Source organism: Lycorma delicatula, chromosome 1, assembly GCF_047948215.1.
Source record: "Lycorma delicatula isolate Av1 chromosome 1, ASM4794821v1, whole genome shotgun sequence".
NCBI classification, from domain to species: Eukaryota; Metazoa; Arthropoda; class Insecta; order Hemiptera; family Fulgoridae; genus Lycorma; species Lycorma delicatula.
This window is the reverse complement of record NC_134455.1, coordinates 378168185-378196155: the sequence shown is the minus strand read 5'-3', so window position 1 is coordinate 378196155 and position 27971 is coordinate 378168185. Positions and strand designations below refer to the sequence as shown.

At 31.9% G+C, this 27971-nt stretch overlaps 1 protein-coding gene across 3 annotated transcripts; it reads left to right on the top strand.

Moving 5' to 3' along the window:
* The first annotated feature begins 104 nt into the window (after nucleotides 1–104).
* On the top strand, nucleotides 105–27750 carry LOC142317298 (uncharacterized). 3 transcript variants are annotated; one of them, XM_075353729.1, is made up of 5 exons: nucleotides 105–558; nucleotides 3036–3203; nucleotides 6239–6376; nucleotides 20941–21028; nucleotides 27547–27750. In XM_075353729.1, the coding sequence occupies exons 1-4, from the start codon at nucleotides 205–207 to the stop codon at nucleotides 20959–20961; spliced, it is 681 nt and encodes a 226-aa protein (XP_075209844.1). In that variant the 5' UTR covers nucleotides 105–204; the 3' UTR covers nucleotides 20962–21028; nucleotides 27547–27750. The 3 variants fall into 3 exon arrangements, with proteins under 3 accessions (XP_075209844.1, XP_075209846.1, XP_075209845.1); XM_075353731.1 differs by having other exon boundaries at nucleotides 3036–3170; nucleotides 27547–27748; XM_075353730.1 differs by lacking the exon at nucleotides 27547–27750 and adding an exon at nucleotides 23887–27540.
* The last annotated feature ends 221 nt before the right edge of the window (nucleotides 27751–27971 follow it).

Below are 27971 nucleotides of genomic sequence, written 5' to 3'. Positions count from 1 at the left end.
CCAACCGTGGTGCAATCTTGTGTAGTAGCTTGCAAATTAATCCGAACACAGGGAATGTTTTGTTTATTTTTAAGTTATGGCTACACTGCTTAACCATACTATTAAGTCATTAGGTTATGTGAAGTTGTTTTAATCGTTTAGCAATTTTCGTGTTATTTTGTGTTTCGTGAAAGTTTATTTCAGTTTTTATTACAAAATCTAATAATGGACATAACTGCAAGAAAGCGTTTGAAAATTGTTTCTCTCTCTAAACATACAAATATGACACAACGAGAAATAGCTTCCGAGTGTGGTGTTGGACTAGGGACAGTGAATGCTATTTTAAAACATTTTAAAGAAACTGGTTCCTTTTTACCCAAAAGGAAAGGGAGATGTGGCCGAAAAAGGAAAACTACTCCCACACAGGATTGGTTATTAGTGAAAAAAAGTATACTAGATCCAACATTATCTGCTGCGGACTTAAATCGAGAATTAGCAGCCAGTGGAACAGAATTGCATGTGACAACTATTAGACGCAGACTTGTTGCAGCCGGACAGAAAGTTTGTTGGCCAGCCAATGTTTGTATAATTTTGATTTTAAAATTATTTTCATTGACTTGTTTATATATATATATATATTTTTACTTCTTTCTTGTAGTTTATATTTATTTTATTTAATTTTTTTTTTTGTTCCAAATGATTTTTAAAATATTTTCTTCTGGTGGTTTGTTATGATTTTTAAATTGATTAGTTTTTATTTTTAACTGGTTTACTTTAAAAATTTTAATTTTTATTTAGGAACATAGAAGCTATAAATCAAATATTTAAAAATTTTCTTATATGAAAACTAGAAATAACAGTTTTTGATTTTTAATCACTTTAAATGTATGCCAAGGTGATGATAAAAAAGTCTTGAAGTTGCGATAATTGTATTTTGTGGATAAATTTTAAAAATTGAGTTAAAATTTCCTTTGTCTACAAATTTTTTTAATGAATTTGTGTTGTTTGAAGTATGCTTTTAGAGCCAAACAGTAGCATTAATGTACTAGTGGTCTTGTTAGAAATAAGGTAGTTATGCAAGTTTAAATTAAGTGATGCAGACTGTCTGAGAACAAAATTTGCATCAAAGTAAAAAGATTCAAAAAAATTTACCTTTCATCTAACAATATCTGAAAAATTAATGCCATTTTATGAATGTATAAAATAAAAACATGTTAAATAAAATCTTGAACCTAAAAATACATGACCCTGCATGATGGCTTGCAATGTGGCAGTTTTGATTTCACATTTGAATAGATCAGTTATTCTGTGCTTTTTGTCAAAATAAAATTTCTTTCTGTATATGGATTTTTAAAAAAATTTGGGTATAATAAATCTAATTCTACTCTTGAATAATTGTTTGCTGTAACGTCTACTGTTATTTATTTTCAATGCCAGTGGTTACAGCTGATAAAAATGCATTTAGCAGTGAAGTTATAGATGTTTGAATTACTATAAAAGAAAATTCCCAATAAAAAATGGTAACTTCAGATTTTCACAAATGATTAAGAATCAAACTATAGAAAGTTATCCCTACCATTTTCAGTTTCAAGTTTTAGTAAAGCCAGTTATTTTTACATGGATTTGAATACTAGATCATGGATACCGGTGTTCTTTGGTGGTTGGGTTTCAATTAACCACACATCTCAGGAATAGTCGAACTGAGAATGTACAAGACTACACTTCATTTACATTCATACATATCATCCTCATTCATCCTCTGAAGTATTATCTAAACGGTAGTTACCGAAGGCTAAACAGGAAAAGAGAGAGAGTTATATGAAGATGGTAGTGAAACTTTTTAGGTGTAACAAGTGAAGCTTGATTGTAGGCTATGCAATATTTCATTTTGCATTTGTTTTTGCTCCTACATTTTCTTAATATCTTTAAAGTTATATAATAATAATAATGTAAAAATCAGCCTATTGTAGTTAAAAATAGTGAAGAAAATTTCATTGTTAAACCAAGATTTATACATGGATTAATATAATGTAGATGGATGCTTGTTCATTAAAAATAAAAATTTGTATAACATCTCATTTTTAACGCCATGGAAAGATTATTTTTATGAAGCAGATATATCTCTTGCTTTCATGGGGGTCAGTGACTGGAATACAAACACTGAGTAGGGGATTATTGGATAGCAAAATATGTTTCTTAACATTTTATATATGATTTTTAATTTGTTAGCAAAGTCATTCAATTTATGGAAGTTTTAGGAGAATCTGAAATGACGATTGTAGAACAGTGGATCAATAGTGATGAATCATTTCAGAAATGAAAATTCTGAGACCGTAATACAATTCTTTAGCACTACAAATACATGTTTCTGGAACATGTTTTGTCACTTTCAGATTAAACGGAGACCATTCTAACACAGCATGTTACGACTGTTAGGTTGAGAATATAAATAAGGCCTATACTGTGTGTACATGCTTGAGTCTTTTATATAATAAATAAATATAATCAAATCTAATCTAAGCTCGCTAACATTGACTAGCGAGCATAGGTTAAGTTTGGTTAGATTAATATAATGTAACTAAATGTTTTAGTTTTTTAAAACATCATTCTTCCTTCTGAAAACAGGTGGCCTCTGTTTAATCAGAAAGTACCAATTTATGGAAGAACATGCACCTAATATATGCGATTTCTCTTTTTAATTCATGAGACAGCAATTCTGGTTATGGGTCCAGGATTTGCCAGTTGTAATAATAATAATAATAAGCAGGACAAAATGTAATTAAGGGTATTTTTTTAAATAAAAAAGGGTATTTTAAGGAAATAAATAAAAAAAATTAACTTGAGTTATTTTCAGATTTTGTTGTCATCAAATACTTTATTAGCTTCTTCCTCAGTTTTTCTGGAGATGAATCAGTCAGTGATTGTATGTTTTCAAGCATTTATCAAGCACATTCTGATTGTTGTCTGATAGTTTATTTCATATGTATTATTTAGTATGTTCAGTAGTATGAGTTATAAAAGATTATTTTACGTGATTAATTTTGTTTTTGTTGTAGATAATGGATGTTCCAATTCATGGTTCATGTGAAGATGAAGATTCTTTGAACTTTGACATCAAAGTTGAAATTAAAGAGGAGAGAAACAATGAAATAGAATGTTTATTTATACCTGTCAATCAGATGGAAGATGAGGTAGCATTTGAGCTTATAAGTTGCTGTTCTTATGTTAGTCATTCATAATTAATTTATTTTTTTTTAACTTTGTTTTCTTTTTCATGTGACTAAAACTATTGTGTACATGTGCACATAGTCTTTTCTTTACAACAGTCTCTTGTTTTTCATGACAAAACATGATTGAGAGTATAAATTTTTGAGTCTCTAAATTTAGATGAAGAATTAGAACTATGATAAATTTAATTATAATGGTTTTTTACTATACTGATTATAATTATTATTTTTCGGAAAGATGAGAATCCTGACAAAGTAATGACAAGCAGAAATTTTTTGAATAGATAAATCTTTACTTTAGTTGCTGTTTAGAGCATTCTGTTTATTTTAAGTTCATTCATTTTAAGTTCATTCTGTTTATTTTAATTGTCAATTTTTATTTTTATTGGATGAACATAGATATAAAACTTAAGAAGAAATTAAAGGGAAAATTAGTTTTAGTTTGGTGTGTGATGAAAAAGGTTTACCCTGAGTCATATATTAATGAAGGTTGTTTTTTATATCTGTGGCTTTTAATTTTTAAAAAAAATGTTTTATGAATTTTGAAAAACCTTGTAATCTAAGTTACTGAAAAATATTTTTTAAATCCACTTACTACTGAATCATGGCAGGTGGATGATGAAAAACTGATGAGACAAAAGTTATGTTAAATTTAGCCTACTTTATATACAAATATTTTGTATTCTGAGTTAGTTTTGTCACATTTCATTGATTATGATAATAAAAATATGATTATTTATTTATTTTTTGTAAACTTTTGTTACCTTTTTGATTGGGTTATCAGGGCTAAAATGGGATACATTTAGTGGGATATTTTTCAGCTGGATGCCTATTGGTAAGGATTATTACCATCATAATTGTCCTTCTATTGATATTGTATTACTTACTTAGTTTCTGTTTTCTTGGAGTGGGGAATACAGCTAAGGCAGTATTTTAAATATATTTGTTATGTTAGTTGGTGGAAGTACAAACTTATTGGATGCAATTTGTACGAGTCCATGATTAGGTCGGTTCATAAAACAAATATCTCAGTTTTAATTCATCATGTAACTTGATTGTTTGTGGTTTAACTTGTTTTGAAAAGTAATTTACTTCATCCATTATACATATATCTTAGTTTGTTATACTATAATGTGTTGATGAATTTGATAACCTGAATACATAAAAATGAACCTATGCAAAACATAATTACACAAATTATTATGTCGCTTGTTATACTGTTCAGTGTTTGTGGTTACATATAAACTCAAACAAGGGAAATACAAAATACAGTGTGGTGCTTCAAATGATCCAACATCTGGTTTTGTTAAAAAATATTTATTTGAATCGCAATTCAGAAAGTAAAATACAAAGTGTTTACTATCTACCTGGAGATTATGTTCTGCTTATCACATGTTCAATATGATCACCATCAAAGCTTGCATTGTCTTCAACACGAACTCCTTTGTTGTTAATAACTTGATGACGAATATCGTTGGTTATCTCGTTGTACGCCTCGGTGATCAACACTTGCAGTTCCATCACTGTACAAGGTTGTTTAGGGAAAATCTTTTCCTTTAGAAATCCCCAAAGAAAATAATCACATGGATTCATATCAGGACTGTTCAGGGATCAATTCTGTCCACATGCAAAACAATTAGGAAATCTGTTTGAAATGACATTTACGTTAAAAGTTTCATGCAAAAATCTAAAACAACATTAGCTGTATGTAGTCTGGCTCCATCCTGCATGAACCACTTGTTTTCTGTTGCAGGAAGCTGAGGAACAAAATTATTACGCATCATGTTTAGATAACGTTTACTGTCTGTTAAAAAAAAAAAATGGCCCTACTACCCCACAACTTGAGATAGCACCCATACCATAATTCTTGGAGCGCAATGCACCTTTTCATGAAGCATGTGTAGATTTTTGGAAGCTCAAAAATGCACATTTTATTTATTAACAGCTCATCTAGGTGAAAATGTGCCTTATCTGAAAACCAAACATTTTTCAACAGTGTACTTCTTGGTTCACAGCCCATTCAGCGGATGCCATTCTTTGATGTTTTTTTTTAACTGTTAATTTAGGAAACACTGTTATTTTGTTTAGATACAAATGCAAATCAGTTTTTAAAATCGTTGTACAGATCGCCTTTTTCTTTTTCCTGTTTAGCATCCGGTAACTACCGTTTAGATAATACTTGAAACCCAACCACCAAAGAACACCGGTATCCACGACCTAGTATTCAAATCCATGTAAAAATATCTGGCTTTACTAGGACTTGAACGCTGTAACTCTCGACTTCCAAATCGGGTGATTTGGGAAGACGCATTAACCACTAGACCAACCCGGTGGGTTTGTACAGATCGCCTAGAAATCCCAAATTGTACTGTTGATTTGCCCGGGCTCCTCAGCAATGCTGCTTTGACACCTTCGACATTCTGTGGAGCACGAACATTGGCAAATCATTCATGCTTACTCTCAAATATTGAACCATCACTGTTAAATTTTTTGTAAAGTCTACGTATTGTTTTAAATGAGAGTGACCACCGAATTTGAAAATGTGCATAAAATGTCTTTGTGTTTTATGCACATTTCACCATACTTTTCGTTTCATTAAATAGAACACACTCTTTACGCATTGTTCAACAGTTAGTATTTCTTTGGCAACCATCTTGGAACAATACACAAACGGCACACTCAGAAAGAGAAGAAATTAATTTTCTGGAACTGCTGTCACTTCTACTGACATAAAACACATTAATAATTATTAACCTAAACAATTATTCCCAGAACAAATATTGGATCATTTTGTGCACCACTTGTATATTCTATTACAAAAACATTTTCCTGGATTAATAAGCATTGTATATTTATAAATGGTATTGAAGAACGTGAGATTGAGCGATTGAGTTCACAAATTAATCAAAATTTCAATTTCATTAATCACGAAGTACAATTCTTTTAAATGCTCATTTTAGATGTTAGATAAATTGATTTAGATGTACATTAGTTTGTATTGTTTGTTAAGGGATTCTATTTTTATGTTGTAGGCAGATGATGTATCACATTTAATATCACCAGAAAAAGATCCACTCAGTTTGGTAGACAGTAACTCTTCATTGAAAGTTGCTAAATCTGAGATTGGCTCAATTAAAATAGAAAATGTGGATGTAAATCATGAAGAAGTGGTAAGGTGTTTGTCTTTGTAACATATATAGCATTATTAATTATTATAAAAAACTTCTTTTTTTTTATAACCAGTTTTTGTTTTATAATATATAAGATTCAAACTTTTGTTACTGTATATGAAAATAATTCTCATAACGTATGATTGAAAAACATTTAATATTCATATTTAGTAAATCTTAAAGACTATCAGAATATTAGGTAATAGCTTTTTTGAAATCCTTCTCCAAGTCTGTTATTACTCTTCTCTGTGTTTTTTTTTTTAATTATAAAAAATTCCCTAAAAATAGAAATTTTCCATAAGATTTAATTCTACCAAAAATTAGACTCACTGAGTTTCAACCATCTGAGATGTGTAAAGTAAGAACAGAATCATTGGCTTTATTTAATTCTAATTACATTCACTGTTTCTACTTTTACTACCCAATGATTCACTTGCTATGAGTGTGTTATCATTTTCTCTGTAACCAACATATTTTTATTGTGTTCTAATAAAAACTGGAAGGATGTAATTTTCATGCTACTGTAACAGGGCCTGTATTTAAATAACGAATCATTTAAAGTGTTATTGGAAATTATTTCCTGTTAAATGACATTTCTTTTAGATTGGGATTCTACAAACAAATACATAATTCTTTCTTGTGATTGTTGACTCTTGCATTGAAATTAGTGACTCCAGTTTAAAAAGTCTTATGATTAGGTATCTTCTAAATATTGAACTACAGAAAATTTCTTGAGAATTCAATTTAATTTAATTTTTATTTATTTATTTATAATTGAATATGTTTTATTACTATGAGGAGAAAATACTTTGTTACAGAGTAGAATATATATTACTTAGACATGTAATTAAGTAAATTTTGTAACAGCTGTAAATGTTTATAGTTCATTTATTTATAAACAATATCTTCTCTTTAATTATGGAGAAAGCAAAAACTAATTACAATCTAATTTGACTTTTTCTCTATTTTGGAATTATTGCATCATATGCCATAATGTTTTGTTGTGAAAAGTATGAAATTGTGTTGAATAAATATGTTATCATTTTGCTCCAAATAAAATACTTAGGATTTTATTTTGTAGCAAAATATGCATTGTGTTCTGAACTAATGCTTACTGAGATGTTGATGGTTCAGAAATTGAAATGATGGCCCAACGTTTTTACAATTGCATTTCATGATCTTATAATAAGGTAGTTGTTTATACAAGTTTATCTTAGAATGCATTCCTTTGAATAATTTGAACATTGCCCTTATGCAGCCAATCATTTTAAAAGTTTGATTTGTAGTAAATAAATCTATGTTTATGTTGAACTTTATATACATATTTGTTTGAGGGGTGGCTGAAATGTAATATACAGTCAGTCTGTTGTAACTTGCAAATAAAACTACATTTTATTTGCCATGAAAAATTTAACTATATTCACGAAATTAACATTTACATTTCCCCCCCCCCAATGTTTATCAACCAGTTTTCTCATTATGTCTATGAAGAATGCTGGTGGTTTTTCTTTGATCTATGACTTTACTGTGTCCGTCAGTTCATAATCTGTGGTGAAATGAATATACTTAATGTCCCTTTTTAATTACGGAAAGAAGTGAAAATCACAAGTCACCAAATCTGTTGAATATGGAGAGTGTGGAATATTCAGTTTTTAACTTCATAAGAGTTTTGGCGGTTGTATTTGATGTGTGTAGCTAACCATTACCATGTTACAGAATTATCAGCTCTGTGGATTGCCAAACACAACACCTAAGGTATTTTAATATGTCGAACAGAATTTACAGATAGCTGTAAATTCCAGATAGTCAGTCACATATATGTGTTTATCCCAGAACACAGTTAAGAGGATTTTCTTAACATCTGGCACTGTTGATATTATACAATTTATATAAAAATAGAATATCCACTTACCAACAGTTGTGAGTATTGACTATCCAAGTGCTTTCGGGTTATTCCTTCATCATCAGGGATACTGATTAATTATGAATTTTATAGTTGTGTATATAAATTTTTATAAATGGGAATTAAAATGAAAATAAAATTTAAAATTATGTTGCAGTATAAATTTATACTGCGTAACAGTTGTAAACATCTTACTGACAAGACATTTTTCTTTTAATGTTGACTTATTTTAATTATTGATAATCAACTGTTATGAACATAATTAATTGTTGGTAAGTGGATACTCTATTTTTATATAAACGGTTAAAATAATTTTTTGTAGAGATTTGTGTTTTGAATTTATTTGATTGTGGCAAACGATAGTTTTTCCAGTATTCTATGCTTTGCCATTTTTCTTCTGGGTTATAATGATACACCCAAGTTTCATCTCCTATTGTAATATTGAAAAGGAAGTCAATGTGAATTTTCTGAAGCTGTTCACAACATTCCTTTTATTGTTTGTTCTTTTCTGTGAGTTTCTGTGGCACCCATTTTGAAGAGATTTTACAATTGCCCCGTTATGCAATAATTTGTCTTTTACTCTTTCTTTCTATATACCTGTTTGGGTAGTGATGTGTTTATGTAATGCAGCAATTTTGAATAATTCACATCCACCTTCTTTTGATGGTTCACAGCAGTCACAGAAAACTGGTTGATCATTACAAGGCTCATACTAAATATTCTTTTTATTAACTTCTCATTTACAATAAGAATAGTACTTACTATTCACAGTACTTTGATCAGCAGTTTCATCACCATAAGTACCTTTTAGATAACAATGAATGTCGTTAGAATTCACTTTTTCAATTAGTAAAAATTCAGCTACTGCATGTTGTTTTAAATGCGTTGACATTGCATGCATACTTGATACCATAACAATGGTTACTAGTAGAGGAATGAAACTACAAGACTGCAATACCTGTTTCTTCATGCAACATTTTGCTCTCCCATTACGTTCCATTGTACATTATTTTTAGCTGCTCATTGAATAATATTTTTCTTGATAATTTGTACCCTAACATATATTGTTGTAATTTGGCTTCAATAAAAAAAAGACATGTGAACTATAGTATGTGTACTTAACACCAATCCGGAGGCTTTATAATCTTTATTTATACCAAGTAAGTTTTTTTTGTCATGTCTGATTTATTCATTGAATGTAATGAGAGTAATAGTTATTACATTATAATGTTAACAAATTATATTATATTAACACAATTATAATATTTGTTTGAAATCAGAATAACTTACATTTGTTTAACCACGCTTAAAACTTGGGAACTGCTTAGCTGGTCTGATGATTCTTTTGCAACAGCATTTTACTTTAATTTAGATAAAAAAATTTAGGGATAAATCCAGGTAACTCCATATAAGGTGTAAGCATAAGCCTTGAACCAAGAGAGCAGTTAACATTTTTTTATTAATAATATTTTGAGTTGCTGATTAAATCATGTTCTATGAAAGTTATGTTTCTGGAAATGAAGTTTGGAAAATAGACTCAATTTTATTTTAGTATTTCGTTTACTAAAGTTGAGTTTTTTGTTCGGAGTTTATGAGGTTTATTGCATGAGTATATGAAGTAAGAGTATGTTGTTGGGAGTTTACGAGGTTCAATAGAAAATTTTACCTCCTCACAATTTTCATAGGTTGACAAAGACATAAGTTTTGTAAGATTAATTCAAGTCTATATATATGTTACTGGAAATTTTTTTTTTGAAGAATTGTGCAAAGTAAACACTATTTTTGATTATTTTCATAACTAGAAGTTACTTTTTCAAGAAGATTCTATAATTTGTTGGTCAGTGTGTCTACATGTTTTTACAGTTATTTAAAGTGCTATCCTTGTGTAGTGCTCACTAATTCACAGTCAGTTAAAGTAGCAGCATGGTTTCTCTTAATCAAATTTAGAAGATAGTGTTAATTTTCGTTTGGTTTATCATCCATCAAAACTTGCAGTCTGTTTTGTAGTTATCTAGAGATTTAATAAAAGATTGTACCATTTAATATTTTTCACACTATGGAGAATTACTAGGCTGATCAAGTATTCCTATCCCTTTGTCCTGAAAAAAAATTTGATTATTTTTTCTGAAACATGGCAGTCTATGAGATCTTGATGAAACATATCAGATCCATCAGGCTTAAAAGATTTGTTAATTCTGGTAATATTCTTCGTTGTAGTAGTGACATATACTTTTCATTATTCATCACACCTTCACAGAACACATGTGATCCCATCCTAGTAAAAAGAAAACTATCAAACCATCTTTTTTAGAGGCTGCTTCACGCTTTGGTGGATATGTTTTAGATTAAAATTTTTCACTATCAGTCCTCTCTTTGTACTCTTATTACCTGAACTTAAAATTGGGATTTGTCAGTAAATAAATCCTTTTTCCAGTCTTTCTGAGTTCAATCTTTGTATTTTTTTAAAACCTTTACGTCATTTCTTCATCATTGCAGATATTCATCATTTTTGTGATGAATAATTTATAGACCTAAATAGATCTAAAAAAAAATTTTTTTTAAAGGTCTATTAGCTTTCTGAACAGCCATTATCAAACTTCATTAAACCATTGATCCAAACTTCATTAATCCAGCCTCCGCAAGATCTTTTTTTAAAGTCAAGGCTGTTAATTTGAGGATCTGCCTTACTTTTTCTTTTAAAAAATTCATCATCTTTCCAAATGGTAGCCTTATTCCTCTCACAATTTCCTTTACATTTAATCACCTAAATGAACCAGTTTTATTTGGTTTTAATGATTCTGTTAACAATATTTAAACTCATCTTAGACCTGGCCAAAAGAGGCCATAGGTCTTTGAGTAAAGGAAGATTTTTCATATAAAGTAATTACACCAGTCCTCTTTCTAGCTGTTACATTCATTTCTAATAATTTATTTATTCGCATAACAAGTATATATAAACACAGAAGGGACCAAAAATTGATAAAGTAATTAGAAAAAAATTGAACTACAAACTAACCTCTCAAAACTTTCTAAATATTACTCAGCTTACATTTGGAGGAAAAAATATATAATAGGTTGGCCAAACATAAAATAAAAAAAATTATACTTGTTTCAATTAATTTGCATTGATATTTAAGAAGTGTTAGTAATTGTTATGTAGATGGATTTAGCAGCAATGTAAGCGAGAGCAGTGCATTTTCTTATTCTGGTTCTGATTAGTTTTAGCCATCCAGTGAGGAGAATATAAAAACTGTGATCAAAAAGTATCCGATCTTTGTTCTTAAAAGCAAAAATACTAAAAATTTCAGTTCAATGACTTTGACCCTTTCAGTTCAATGACCACTGTGGAACTCCTCCAAATATTTGAAAGATCGACATGCCTTCTACCATTTTTACCTCTATATACCTTTCATGAAGATACTGATTAATTTGGTTAATTAAATAACCACTAATATTCATCATTTTTAGTGCGTCGATAATTGCTGGTCATAGTACTGACCCAAAGGCATTCTTTATGTCTAGTTGTATCATTAAGGGCAGTTTCTGTGTTCTTCATGTTCCTCTTCTGGTTTCTGTAGCCCAGTTCGTCACTGTTTATTGCATTGAGTGTAGAAAATCCCTTACGGAAGCCATACTGTTCGGGATGAAGACAGTTCATCTCATCAAGTTCCTCTTGCAGTCTGCCTGCTATCAATATTTCCACTACTTTGCCCATATCAATGAGGCTAATTGGTCTATACCCTCCTATACCACTGTTAACTCTTGTTTTGGGCAAAAATACTGTCCTAGCAGCTTGGAAAGCTACGATGTTGTAGACCATAGCTGCATCTACGATCTCCCAAGGGATGATTTCTCCTAGCCCCTTGATTATAGCCGCCGGAATCCCATCCGGACCCAGACTTTTTTTGTTATTCAATCTTTTGATTGCACACATAACTTCTTGCTGCAAGAATCTTCCTCCTTCACATATGGTCTCCTCCCGATTTCCCAACTCTTCTCTAGGGAACAGAGCTCTTACTTGTTGTGCCACCTTTTCGTTATTTAGTATCGGCACATGTCTGCCCAAACATTTGGAGATAATTTGGAATGCCTTCCCCCAGGGGTTGGCATCCAACTCGCTGCATAACTTTTGTCATTTCTTAGAAAACTTTTTTCTAGCTACCCTATATTCCTCTATTGCTAGATGCCCTTCCTCCTCCATGCCAGTGCGGGCCCGCAGTTTCCAAGCTCTTCTCTTATTTCTCTGCATTAGATCTCTTTACTCCGGATGGTGATTGTTTGTATTTTGTGGAATTTTGGCTATTTCATCAACTATTATGTCCTGGAATGTATCCGGATTTATCTGTGTGCATTCCATGATTCTTTCTGCTGCTTTTCTAACTACTCGATGAATCTGTCAGTCTGTAATTCATATTTGTTTGCATTGCTCCTATGTGTCGATCTCTGATGGCAACTAATACTGCTCTATGGTCACTTCCTGATTCATCATTCAGTACCAAAAAGTCGACTGTATCTGAACGTATTCTTCTGTCTACTATTACTAAGTTGAGGATCGACTCGTGACTTTGCACTAAATGTGGTCGTTCATGCAGACCGCATTGGTGGTTGCTAGTAATTCTTATAAGATTCTTCCTCTTGTATTAGTGGACTGCATCATAATACATTGTAGACAGAATATTCTATGCTGGAAAAGTTCCAACATACAATTTGGGCTAATGTATACCCCTATAATTACCATGTCGCATAATTCTATTGCTACAATGCCTTCCCCTCTATGATATAGACTGTAATCCATGTTGCCGGCACCTCTTCTGATAGCCACATCTCCATTTCTATCAGGTACCCAATGAGCTCTGGCTGCTGAATATACATTTGGTTCAGTAGCTACCAGGAAGTTGAGGCTGCCCCTTGTGGCAATCTCTTCTGACAAGTCGTTTGATAGTAAACTTCTGTTATTATTAATTAGAAGTGTCTTAATCATGGCTCTTACTGCAAATCACACTACCTGTCCTATGTTCAGTACTTCTGCAGTCTAAACATTTTGAGGCTTCCCTACAGTCTTTGATCATATGACCTGGTCTCCCACAATTGAAACATAAATTAGACCTGTCTGGTCCTCTACAATCTCTTCTACCATGCCCTACCCCCCAGCACCAGTAACATCTTTCACTTTCCGTTCTGATGTACGTCCTACAATTTATCCATCCAACCTTTAATCTTGAGGCTATCAATTTCATCGCTCCTCTATGGGTGGTGATCACTGTGGCATTTTTGGTGTCACCGTATGCCTCTCTAAGTGATGTGACTTGATAACTCTCTCCTGTTCGAGCACCTTCTCAACAGCCTCTTTCACCTCCTGTTCGGTGATGTCACAGTAGGTCTTTCACGTGTACCACAGTTCGGCGGTCTCCTCTAGTTCTGACATTGACCTGTAGTTCTGCTGCTCTGTCTTTTAATAACGAGGAGAATTCGCCTGCCTTCTGTGCCCCCGGATTCTTACTTCCAGTTCTTGATTTCTTCCTTTTCTGATCGAAAGTACATCGCCGGCCTCTTCCACGTTGACCTTGTCTTTCATAGTTTTAAGTAGGTCAGCATATGACCTACCTGGAGGTTTAACCACTATTGTCTTACTTTCTTTTACAGGCGGCGTGCCTCTTCTTGCCGACACCGACCTAGACCTGGCACGCGTCTGTTCTCCCAAGTTAGGCAGGACCATTCTTGGAAGGGTTTTTCCTTTCCTCATCAGATATATGACTATTTTCCTTATCAGTGTACCAGCTGAACCGGAGGGTATTACAAAAACCGAAGACTCGGACTTGCCGACGACCCTCCTTAACAACGTGAGACGCCAAGATCTTGTCTCCGCTGCCAGAATCGTATAGAACGGTGTATCTTGTGCCTCGTGTAGTAATCTTATTATCCTCAAGAATTGTGGAATCTTGTAGTATTATAGCTCCCGGACTCGCTCCTATGTATTGACTGCTAGGCCTCAAGCCGGCCAAATCCACAAAGTGACAGCTGTCATCTCCTTGTTTCACGGCACTCACCTGGGTCAGCCGGTTCATGACCCAGGTGGACCATCTAGCTGGTAGTCTATCTATGAGCTGTTCGTCTGTTAGATCCATGTCTAATATGTCTGACATCTCGTTTCTATAGTTTCCCTCAGTTTGTGTACTTTGATTTGCCATGTCCGGTGTCTCTTCGTTGAGTCGCTGTAACTCCATGTATATCTCCGTTAGCTCGCGTTCGTGGGCTTTTATTGCCATGACGCTTGCCTTACCTGTTATCTGTCTTAGCTGAGCCAACGCGTTCCCTAATTTGTGTGTTACTTCTTTCAAGGATAGAGGGGCCTCCTCCTCTGACGAGCCGGCTCTAACCCTTTCGGCTGCTCTACCTTCAACTGGCTTCCAGTTCTTCTTATCCTGTTTAGATATAGTCCCACCAATACTTGTATCTATCCCCTCTGATTCCTCTGTTGTATTCTCCTTCTTTCCTCCGATCCCTCTTGACGGTCCAGCCACTTGCAAGGCTGAATCTTCAATAAGCAAAGATCCTCATTGTCGCTGTCTTGTTTTTGGACTCAGGAAGGAATTCCGCATCCAATGATACCCCACACGGGCGGGTGCCCCCAAAAAAAATTTGGGGTTGTAAAATGTATCTATCCAAAGATGGGGGTCGAAAAAAATTGGGGGGGTCAATGGGTAGGAAAATTTATGGATCAGATAGATCTTGAGGAAGTTTTGGGATATTGCAACTACTATTGAAAATATGAAGGAAAAGGATTTGCCCGTATAAAAGTATATCTAACACTTAAAAAAATTTCTGTCGTATAAAATTGACGATAAATATTCCAAGTCCTTGTTTACAACTATTGAGTGTAACGTAATCGGCAAGCCTAAACTTGCCGATCAACTTAGAAAATTTTCACTCAATACTGTATTATAGATATAACCTCAGAGTTACAAAAAACTAACTCAAAATTATTTTTAACTCACTCTGTTACTTTGAGAAGTCTTGTTCTATCACTTAATGTTGAATATAACACTTACAGCCCCAAGATAACTCTCCAAATGCCAAAGAAATCAACAAAATCACTTCACTTGTACTCAGAATTTATTAGTTTTAAAAAAAACACTAATAACTTTTTAAGTCTGTCACCAAAACTCACGAAATTTTGTATTTTAGTCCGTTATCCATACCTCGAAAATGTTCAATGTCCAGTTCCAATAAATTATCCAAAAAACCCATCAAAAAAAATGTAAAAACGCAGAGCGAACAAAACCAATGCGACCACCTAGGAAATCTCCCAACTCGACTTCAGTTCAATGACTTGTCCTCTTCAAAGTACACGCCCCCCTTCTGATGTAGCACTATCCCAGCAATATTTCCATTGTTGGATGCATTTTTCAAAGACAGTTTTAGTGAGCATCAAAAATCCTCTAACAGATTTCTTTTGATCTCCTTACTGTTTCAAATTTCTTTTCTTTAAGCAGAATTTTAAGCTTAGGAAAGAGCCAAAAATCACAGGGAGCTATGTCTGGTGAATAAAAGGAGCCTTCTGAAATTGTTCAATCTTGTGTTTTGCCAAGAATTTCTGGATAAGTTGTGATGCATGGACTGAATTCAAAACTAAAATTAAACTATTATAATTTAAATTGTGATGCACGGATAAGTTGTGATGCATGTTATGATGAATTCTCTATTTGCCATTTTCAAAAGCTGTGGTTTCTTGTTGAACAGCATTTCGTAGCAGATGAAGAAGTGTTATCTAGTACTTACTCTATTGACAGTTTGTCCTTGAGAAGCATTCTCATGATGAACCATATCTTTATAATCAAAAAATTTGTCAAAATTTGACCCTTCATGCTGTTGTGAAAATTCATTATGAATACTTTTAGATCACACCTCATATATCTGATCAAGATCATGAAATTCCCTGGCCGAAAAAAAGGTTTTGTGTATTTTTACATTGAACTAATGATATATACATAAAAAAACACTGTTCCAGTTATAGGATTAATGATATTGATGGTTTATTGTAATGAATCATAGACATGAATACTACTTCAGGTAATACAAATTATATCTACTGCCTTTGAGTTTGCCTTACAAGTTTGTGCAGTCCATATTCAATTTTATGAATATACTTGGCCCAGCCAATGTACGAGCTTGTGATGTCACGAACAGACTGCTTATTACTACTCGGCCTGAAAACATCAACTCCTCATACAAAATCAAAGTATTACTTATTATCATATTGTACATGGTAGTAATTATAAAATTTACATTACTAATTATAAAAAAAAATATGTAATTAATTCTTTTATAACCTATATTTTTATTAAATTATTAATTTTTAATAATAAAAGCTTACTTGAATTTTCTTCGTGCATTTAATCCAAACTTCTAGCAAGTTCACCATCTTTGCTAAACAAATTACTGTCACTTTCACTATTTTATTTCTACATGTATAATATAACATTCTGTCATTTCATCTATCAGTGGTCTCCGTAGTTAAGCTTTCAGCATTTGTAAAAGAAAATGTTTTGTTATGACTCACCACATGTCTTTTTACGGCTGACCATATCATCTTCATCAGATTCAAATCAGGATGGTATGGTGGTAGTCAAAGAACACAATGCCCATGTTTTTACAAAAGTTAATCCAAGTAATATTTTTGTACTTTTTGATATTTAAGCATCATGTAGTTGCAGAATATTCAGATTATCAAACCTAACAATTTAAGGTATTAAGGTACTTGGTACTGTAATTATCATTCATATAACTGTGGTTCAGCATTTTTGAACTATACAGAATATAGGTTTTCTTCAGCCAATCGGTCATATCTTTTCTTCTGGAATTAGAATTTGGTGCTTTATCAATGTCTGTTTTGTGATAAGGGACTTATTAACTACTACTGACATTGGTGGAAGATTTGGAATCGATTTTTCACGCGCCCATATCATGAAATTGTCTGTATTCATGTTGTCATGGTAGTCGCCACTTTTCGAACTGGCTTTCCAAGTTAGTAATGCATTCGGAATAAAACTGATATCTCCTCCAGCATGAATTACTATTGGTCATCTTTATTAATCGGCATGTGAAGTCCCTCAACAATACCATCAGACCACCACTTTGTTGAACAATGCGAAGTTAAAATGTATGTTTCATCCAAATAAATAATTGTAGCATTGCTGTGTATGTACCATTACCACCTGATATCGGATTTCTCAATTAAAAAATTTTGTTATTTTCAGTTTTACACCATTTGAAACCTAACTGTTTCAGAATAACAGCAAAAGTTGATTCACTGCCTTTAAAATCAATGGATGACTGATGTTCTTGCCTTACTTTTTTTTAAAGTAGGTAATTCATTCTTCTTTAAATGAAATTCATTAACTATTATTTTAACTACACATAACTAAATCAAAACTGTCCAGTCCACTGACAGTTTTCGAAAGTCATTTATACTTTTTCTGCGTGCTGAAAGAACAAGGTTGGGATGTTTATTGAAGAATCATGTCTTTTTTTTCTCTTCTGAGTTTTTGAACCTGTGTTCTTCATATCCCACAAACAGCAGCAGTTATTTCTTCGCATTTTTGAATACCAATTATATGTTTGTTGTCAGTCAATTTACCTACTTTTAGAGCTTTTTTTTTCTTCATAAAATCAAACATTTTTGATAATTTCATGTGCTTGACTCCTAAGGTTTTATTTCTAAACTATGGATTTAAATTCTGCCATAAAAACCCGTACTAAACACAAACAAAAAATTTGCAAAAAAAACAATGACTAATTATAAAATAGTATGATTGCACAAAAGCGCTATATGAATACCTTCAGTGAACATGATATAAACTGGACTAAAGTTTATTTCTTTATACACACATTGTGTACTATGAATGACAGATCTAAATATAATTGTGACGAAAGACATCATTTCTAACTGTGTATGTACATTTTTATAGTCCTGTGTATAATACCAATCAGAGCATTAGTCATTGGTTAAGGAATTGTTATTGTTTACAAGATTGAGTCATTAAGCATTTATATATGTGTAATCAACTCAAGTGGAAAGAATTGAACACACAACAACATAAATGTATTGTTTGGACTCGGTTATTGTTTGTTAGTCAAAAAATTAAATAAAAATAATAATGTTTTGGAAAGCAATAATATAATTAAATGTCAGCACATGATGTCACAAGCTCGTAGATTCGCTATGGCAACTATACTAATTAATACACCGCTAATGATGAGGTCATGCAATCCATATATCAATCAATTGGTTCATATATCATCATTCCATCAACATTGATATAAATTCCATACACAACCAAACTGATTAGTCTTTACCTCCTATTTCTTTTGATTATTCTTCCTAAACTGTATGAATTATAAAAGTAAAAAGTAGTGATTGCTAGGTTAAAGATTCTGTAACTGAAGTATATGTGTATTAAGAAATGGCTCTGATGCAATGAAAATATCTTTGTGTAGATAATTTCTTAGTATAGAAATTATCTACACAAAGATATTTTCATTGCAATGTATATTATGTTAAGGAATGAGTGGCTACTGTTATGGTTCAACAGAACCTATAGCAACAGAAATATTGCAATGGGTAATCAAGATTGTCTCATTTGGGAAAGTTAGTGAACTCTTAAGATAATTTTATGGTACTCTTTACAAGAACAGAACAGACATATCACTCTGTTTGCTAATTACGTTGGGCAGAGATGTAGAGAACGTGACATTTCGTTTTAATAGACTAACTTCTTTTTTCTATTGAATAAGTCAGATAAGGTAGGTTGCTTTTATTCTACTGTTCTTCCAGATCAGACAATTGGTGGAAAACATCTAAAATTGAACATTACAGAGACACAAAAGGTTCCCAATTTTTTCAGCAAAAGTTATACGATCTCCTGCTCAAGAAAGGCTAAGCATTGGTCCTTTGTGTATATTTTATAGTATTCTCACTGTAGCACATTAAGCATAGAACCTACATTGTTTAAATACTGCTTAAATTTCTGAACCAACATTATTTCTAAAGAAAATAATTCAACACAACTTTATATATAAGTTGCTTTGGCATCTGGCAGTACTTTGACTACGGGATACAGGATCATTTAAAGGTTTTGTAAAATTATCATCCTAATTATTTTGAAAAACAAGACCTCATCCTGCAGCTCACAGTATGCCAATTCTGTCCATACCAAAAGCAAATTTTGATTATGAACTGTGGAGTTTTGTCAACTTGCTCTTCTTATAAGAACTGCCCAGAAGATTGACTAAATAATATACTTCTGTGATCTTTAAAATATTGAGTTAAACTAAGATAGTAGTTTTATTTTAGAATGTTTGTTCAGTTTTGATTATAAATATATTTTTAAATGTTACAGTCTTATCTACACACAGTGTAAGACTATGTTCATACTGACAGATTTCTTTAGTGGTTAAAGGGTAGAGGATCATTTGGTGGAGTGCGAAACAAATTAGCAAATGTGGTTAATGTACTTGTCTGTAGATCATGCAGTTTAAGAATTCCTGGCAAATGATACTGCTAAGAAATCAGCTAAGCTATTCAGTTCAAATCCTAGTAAAGGCAGTTGCTTTCTTATAGATTTGAATTCTAGATCTTGGATACTGGTGTTCTTTAGTGGTTGGGTTTCAATTAATCATACATCTCAGGAATGGTTGACCTGAGACTGTACAAGACTACACTTCATTCACTACATTTATACATATCATCCTCTGAAGTAATACCTTACACTGGTTCCAAAGGCTACACAAAGAGAGCTAAGGTATTCATCTTAACCCAATCAGCTGATTTGGAAGTTGAGAGTAAGTTTTAGTAAAGGCAGTTACTTTTATACAGATTTGAATACTAGATCGTGGATACCGGTTTTCTTTGGTGGTTGGGTTTCAATTAACCGCACATCTCAGGAATGAATGATTGTCCTAAGACTTTACAAGACTACACTTCATTAACACTCATACATATCATCATTAATTAATATCTGAAATAATACCTTACGGAGGCTTAACAGAAAAATAAAAAAAAGTTTGTATTTGAGAAATGGTATAAAAATGTTTAGCGTACATAAATGCCATAACATCTAGCGTGGGTTTGATTGGGATCGAACTAATGTCTTCTAGTTAAAGGTTTAGGTTTTATACCACTATTTTCATTGAAATTGGATTTGAAAGTTGGATATTCAAGTTTTAGTAAAGGCAGTTACTTTTATACAGATTTGAATACTAGATCGTGGATACCGGTTTTCTTTGGTGGTTGGGTTTCAATTAACCACATATCTCAGGGTCAAACTGAGACTGTACAAGACTTCATTTACACTCATTTATATATATACATACCTTCATTCAGCCTCTGAAGCAATATCTGAATGGTAATTCCTGTTGAGGCTAAACAGAAAAAAAAAGAAGCTATTCATCTTGTTGATTAAAATAATTACTTAGTAATAATGTTGCATTCATCAGCTTTTGATGTTAATTCTTCAGTTTAATTACATTAATAAGATTTAAGTAGTACTTTTTTTTAATAATTTTATTAACATACATTTTAATTATAATAATATAAATCACAGTTGTTTTTTTTTTAATCAATTGATATAAAAAGCTTAAAAATCTGTGTTGTTTACATCAGGAAACTATTGTGGGATCCTAGAGACCATGTCGCAAGAATATAAAAGTACTAAACAGGATTTGGAAGAAATATGAAAAGAATACCATAGGTAAGTTGAAACATTATTAAGTACAAGTAGGTGGGAGATGGAGTAATTTACCAATTCAAACAGGCTAATTTTTATCTCTTTCTTTCTCTATATAAATATACATACTCACACAAACCTCTCTTTCTCACCTTTACCTTTCTCTCCTTCCCTCTCTCTCCTTCCCTCTCTCTCAGCTGTCTTTTTCAACTGTGTAAGTTGACAGAACTCAAGCCCCTTTGTAAACATATATTGGCAATTATCAATATATGCTATTCTTATACATATTTTTGGCATTAAATATGTCACTTTAAAATTTTAACCCCCACTGGAGGCGGCCCCCGTTGTTTTAATAAAAATTTCACTAAAGACATTTCCCCTAATTTTTTATGGAGAACTCAAATCAAATTTCAAAACTCAGAGGGAAAACAGTGTAGATTCACCTGAACTGAAATGGTAGATTACTTGGCATCAAGACTAAATTTATCAATAATTTTTCTATAGTTACTTAAAAGTTTTACATTAAATGTCTTATTTTGACTAAGTAATTTCAGGATGTCCATAGTCATTTTGCAAGGAACACTTCTTATCATGTTAAAGCAATTTAAAGAGTTCCTAATTCACATGGCATTAATTTTGGACGTAATATAGTACACAATAAATGTGTTTACACTAATATATATATTTACCTAGAGTCCTACTCTTCTTTTTTTGAAGGTGTAATTGTGCAATTCACAGTGTCTAAACAGTTGTATGGCATTCATTTCAATTAATTTTGCAGTACATGCTACTTGTTTCTTAATATTCTACAGGTGTATTCAATATATCTGTGTGCCCATAATTTATAATTAAATATTCTTGTACATTTATAAAGGTTTATTTTGTTTTTAGGAAGTTATTAAATATGGTGAGAATGGTTATCCTTCATCTATAAATATTACTAAAGAAATGTCATTACCGGTATATCTGTTAGTGTAGTTTGGTGAAGGAATGTTGAATTTTCTTTCTTCTAGTAATGATTATAGTGATGAAGAATGAAAGACGACCCCTATTCTGTATGTTGACCAACCTCACTAACATCAGTAACAAGAAATTTTTCATCAGCGTTTATACGCCTCTCAAACCAAAAAAATTACAAAAAAAAATTGGCATTTTGATAAAACCTTTTTTTAATACATTTTTACTTCCCTGTACGTAGTAAAGGAAGTAGTGTAATTGCGATAAATTTCAGATTTCAATGGAAATATCCATTTTGACCATCCCATTTGACTAGTTTTGGTGTGACATATGTACATGTATATATGGTACATATGTATCTTGCATAACTCAAAAATGATTAGCTGGAGGATGTTGAAATTTTGGATTTAGGACTGTTGTAACATCTAGTTGTGCACCTCCCATTTTGATTGCAATCAACTGCACCAAAAGTGTCCAAAATTCCAAAAAGTTTGAATTTTGGACTTTTCTTAACTGCAGTAATAAGCCCTCATTAAGTCTTTCAATGATATACCATAAATGGTACTTATTTTCATTGATTCCAGAGTTATAGCTAAATAAAATTTTAATTAATGGAATATTTGAATCTTACAAGAGAAGGCACAGCAGTTTGAATCAGACTTGTCTCCTTTTTTTTAATTTAAATATATTGATTTAATAGTTATTAAAAAATCAGAAGTTAGTGAAATAAAATTTAATGTACTTTTAAAAATGTGTATATGTGATTTAATAGACATTATTACATTTGTGCATATGTAATAGATTTGGTGAAACATTTGATTATTTAAATTTAATTGAAATTTATAATTTAGAATCATATTATTTTTGGATTTTCTAGTTTTAATTTTATCTACATTAAAGTTAACTACAGAATAACTAACAAATAAACCCCCACAAGAACAGCAAATTTCTGAGGCATACATGCCCAATCTTTAATAATTTGCAAAAAATTCTTATCTTTAGTTCATTAATCCTCTGATATTGTTGGACAATATTCTCCCTAAGTAGGAGTTGATTATCATTTCATTTATTTGTATTTTGTTGCCAATCATTTAATTACTGTTTGGTTTGACATAATTCTTCTGATCTTAATTTGTGTACATGTTCTCTAGTTTTCAAATTTTCTCTTTTTATATTTATCATCCTCTCTTAATCTTTGGTTTTAATGTTTTCTTCCCCTTTATATTTATCATCTTCTCTTAATGTTTTTATTCTTTTTTTGTTTGCAAAATTTTCTTTCTGTTTATATTTTTGTCCCTGTTTGAGGCGATGATGATCATATTACAATTCTTAAAGAAATTCGAGTGCAACTCCAACGAATCAATAGATTCAGAGAGACCAGTGCTGATTTTTTCATCATCGTCTCTTTCCACGATACCCCAAATCCAGACAACATTTCCATATCATCCATAACTGTCCCTATTACAGATCACATTGTAGATGTAGTTTGACTAGGTTCTGTGAGAGATTAGGCAGATCTAGAAACATATCTAGATGTACAAAGCTTTCAGAGATTGATTGATGCAATATCATGTACTATTTATCTCATTTTTAAAAATTTTTTTCACAAATTTACTTTTTTTGATACTTGTACACTGTCCCATTTTTTTAATTTTAGTTCACTATTTTATCTTCTGATAACGCTTCGATAGAGGTAATCTGCAGTTTTTCTGCCAATAAGTCACCAGCTGGCTTTGTCGATTGCTACTGATGTCATTTTTATTGTATATAAAGAGAAAAAATTTTATCCATGTACCTTTAAGACAGTGCATAATCAATGTCACTGAGATGACTTGTCAAAAACGTTTTTTATTTACAAAAATACCAATATCTGATATTAGGGATTTAATCAGTTTGGCTAATAAAAATTTTGTTTCATTTACTAGTCAAGAACAATATCAACAAATCTTAGAAGATTTAATAGGAAGCACTGAACAGGACTGCATAGTCTGCTTCTCAGTTATCAACTGTATTACCTGATGAACTATCAGAATCATTGAAAGATGCTCAACAGTTGAGCTCTGAATCAGAATTGAAGAGGTTCTTTTGCAAGCATGTAAAACTGACAAGAGAAGGATTGTCCAAGCAATTCCCATGGTGAAATGATCCATGAAGAAACCTGCTTCTTCATCCTTCAAGAAGACTTCGACTGCTCAACAAGTCAATCAGAAGACTATTATGAGTACAAAGATGGCCAACAAGCTGGATTTGTTGACAGTAACTCAAATCTTCCAGCTACCCAACCTGACCACATCAGATTACTCAAGAGTATTATAAAATTCTAGCAGAGAATAAAAACAATTACGAGACAAGTAAGACTAATTCTGTTTGAGATTATGAGAATATGGGGCTGTGTTGAGGCAGTGGACCATGACACATATTCATTAGTATTGCTACCCAACAAATTGCCAAACCTTTTCTTATCACCGACATCGTTCTAGTTTGAAGTGATGATGAGTGTTTTAGAATTCTTAAAGAAATTCAAGCGCATCTCCAATGAATCAATAGTTTCATAGGGACCGTTGTTTATTTTTTCATCATAGTCTCCTTTCACACTTCCATATTATCCATAACTGTCCCTATACAGCAGATGTAGCTGGACCAAGTTCTTTCAGAGATTGGTAAGATCTTGAAACATAATCTAGATGTACAAAGCTCTCAGAGATCAATTGGTGTAATATCATATGCTATCTATCTAAGCAGGAGCAGCAAATCGTACTGCTGGCGATTGGAGTAGATAGTGGGAATACTCTCCTCCAATTAAATATTTATTCTCTGGACAAGATTGCCAATGTCCCGAACAGACTGGTGGCGACATTCGAAATAGTATTGAAGGAGAGAAGCGAGGAAATATACCTCTGTAATTAATAAAAAGAGTCATAAATCTATTACAACAACATCAGCCTCAATAAATGTAAGATGTTAAATAATTTATTTGCAATCATTTTGGATAAATAATACAATTGCGCAACAACTTGATGAAAGCTATAAAAGTAGTTTGTACTGTTCTAGGAAAAGTGAAAGCGCATATTAATGATATTTCTATTGTACAATTTATGAAATTATATATTTAAAAATATACCTTATTATAATTGTTTAAATGAAGATGACCACAATAATATTTACCCTACCACAATTGAATCAATTTATTTGTTAATTATTTTATTATTGTTCAATTTGATTTTGATATAGCAATGAGAATTTTTTAAAAATTTATATTTAATAATAAATCGAGAAAATGGTAAATGTAATTCAGTGTAGATTTATGGTTCTCCAAATTAAGGGAAATTTTTTTTTGATGCTGTAGGAAGATTTTTTACTGAATCTGGATTCAATAATTAAAACAAGTAGATTTGAAAGATTGACATTTATGGATGGAATTAATCGCAGAGTAAATATTTAGAATGAAGCACATTTAGATCATTATTTTGATGAAGATATTAAATAATGGTGGGAGATATTTTAGAAGTTCAAGTTAAAATTGTTGCTCCTAAAATTTTAAGTGAAATTCCTTTAATCATATTAACAAATCAAAATGTATTTCCTGCAGATGAATCATTTTCTATAACATATATATAAGGAGATCCCCTTCTACAAATGCCAACAACCTCTATGAAGGGTGGAGGAGTGATAGAAGGCAGGGCACTCTCTTACCCTTGGAATGGGAAACCATACCTACAGGCGGATGAATCCAAAAGTTCAATGGCATAGGATGCAGAAGGCAAGGGAAAACCACTGCATTAAAGACCTTTGCGTTATCCGTAGTTCCACTGGATTATGCTGTAAGTGTGTAGTTCTTGAGAAGAAATTGTCCGGAGTAATATGCTGACAGTTGGATCTCTGGGTGGGCACTATCCCAGGAGAACCAAATAGTGTTACAGGAAAGAGGAATGATAGAAGAAAGAGAATATCAGAATTAAGAATTTGAACATGGATTATAAGGACAATAAATTAGAAAGGGAAATTGGAAAATGTAAAGGTGCAGATGGTGAAGCATAGAACAGATCTATTAGGCCTGAGTTAAGTACAATTTGAAGGAGAAGGAGAATTTGTGTCAGGAGATTATAAAATAATTTTTAAGGGAGGAGAATACAAGAAAAGAGGTGTAGGAATGATATATTGGAAAGCATTGGAAAAGATCATAGGGAAAATAATACCAGTCAGTGACAGGGTCCTAGCAATTAAAATATTAACGGAACCTGTAGCCACCCTAATAATACAGGTCTACTTGCCAACATCGGATGCATCAGAGAGGAAGAAGTAGACCAAATATATATGAAAAAATAGAATAAGTATATGAAGATAATGAAAAAGGCCAAATAAGAATAATAATGATGGGGAATTGGAACAGTGGTAGTTCAGGGAGGGAAGGAAAATATAGTTAAGAGATATGGTCTTGAGGTAGAGGTACTTGAGATGCAGTGGGATGCCTGAGGATGCTTGGAGAAAGGATATGTTGAAAGTGAATAGAGATATGCATGTTTGTTGATTAGGAAAAAAGCTTTTGATAGGATGAATTGGACTGTGTTACTACAGATCTTGAAAGACTAGTATAGATTGGTAAGACAGGATGCTTATTAAGTAACTGTATACCAAACAGAAGGTGTAGTCTTAGGTGGAGCAACAGGATATGTTGTAAAATATTAGTAAAGTGGAAAAATAAAATAAAGTAAATAAAAATAAAATAAAGTAGAGATGAAGATTAATATAGGAAAAACCAAGGTGATGAGAATGAGCAAAAGAGAAGGTTCAGTTAACGTAGTATTGGATAGAAAAAATAGAGAACAAATAAAATCATTTAAATACTTGGGAATCTTGGTGAATTTGGGCATAAGTTGTATGGAAGAGATTAAAGTGTAGGATAGTGATGGGAAAAGCTGCATTTGAAAATGTTAAGTAACTGTTAACAGGAAAAAAAATACCAATTAAATTAAGGAAGAGGTTTGCTAAGTGTTACATTTGGTGCTGTACGGCTATGAACCATGGACTATTAAGAAAAAAAGAAAGATATTTACTTAGCTTTGAAATGTGATGGTGGAGGAGAATGTTGAGGGTGTGGTGGACTTTTAGAATAAGGAAGAACTGCCTGCTTAGAACGGTAATCGAAGGAAAGGTAAATAAGGAAAGTAAAGAAGATGGAACCAAGAGCGTGTTTGTTTTACATATTCCAAACAGTGCCTGCCTGCACAATTTTTTTCCATCCCTCCAGTATCAAAGCGACTATTCCAGGATATCCTTACCAGGATACCTCTTCATTTGTCACTTTATATACCAATCTGACTTTTTAAATTCTCCTGTAGCACCCCATTTCCAAAGCTTCTAAATTTTCTTTTCAGTTACTCCAATCATCCAAGTTTCACTTCCATATAAAGCTAACATATACTATGCTAACTCCAAACATATACGGACATATACGGATGTTTGGAGTTAGCTAAAGCTAACTCCAAATATATACTTTCAAAACAGTTTACCTGATGTTTAAATTAAAGTATATATTAAGAAATAAAAATAAGATATTTTGTTGAATGTTGTTTGTTTTGTTTCAGGATGTAATCATTTATTTGTGTGTAGTTATAAAATTAATTAAAATAAAAAAAATTGTAAAAATAGATTTTTAATTAAAATATATAGCAGTTAGCAGTAAAAAAGTGTTTTTTGTATATAATATTGTTAATTGTAAATATTTTGTAAAAATTAAGAATACTCCTGTATATATGTATTTTGTTAGCATTGAAAAATGTCATAATAAAAAACATCTTTATATTGAATAAAAATGTTTTATTTATTTCCACCACATAATTATATCTGTATTAAATTTATTGTTTTATGATTCCTGTCTGTATAAAATTTTGGTATATCACCTTTTTCACCACATAAATGTGTAATAATCTAAAAAAATGTCTTATTTTAAATGTCCTTCACTTACATTTTTTTATTTTACAATGTTTCTCATTTGCATTACCTGCATTAG

Coding starts and splice junctions, on each gene's coding strand:
- LOC142317298 (XM_075353729.1), top strand. CDS start 205: ATGGACATAACTGCAAGAAAGCGTTTGAAAATTGTTTCTCTCTCTAAA. Junction 559..3,035: donor AAGTTTGTTGGCCAGCCAAT/GTTTGTATAATT, acceptor TTTTTGTTGTAG/ATAATGGATGTTCCAATTCA. Junction 3,204..6,238: donor TTATAAGTTGCTGTTCTTAT/GTTAGTCATTCA, acceptor TTTATGTTGTAG/GCAGATGATGTATCACATTT.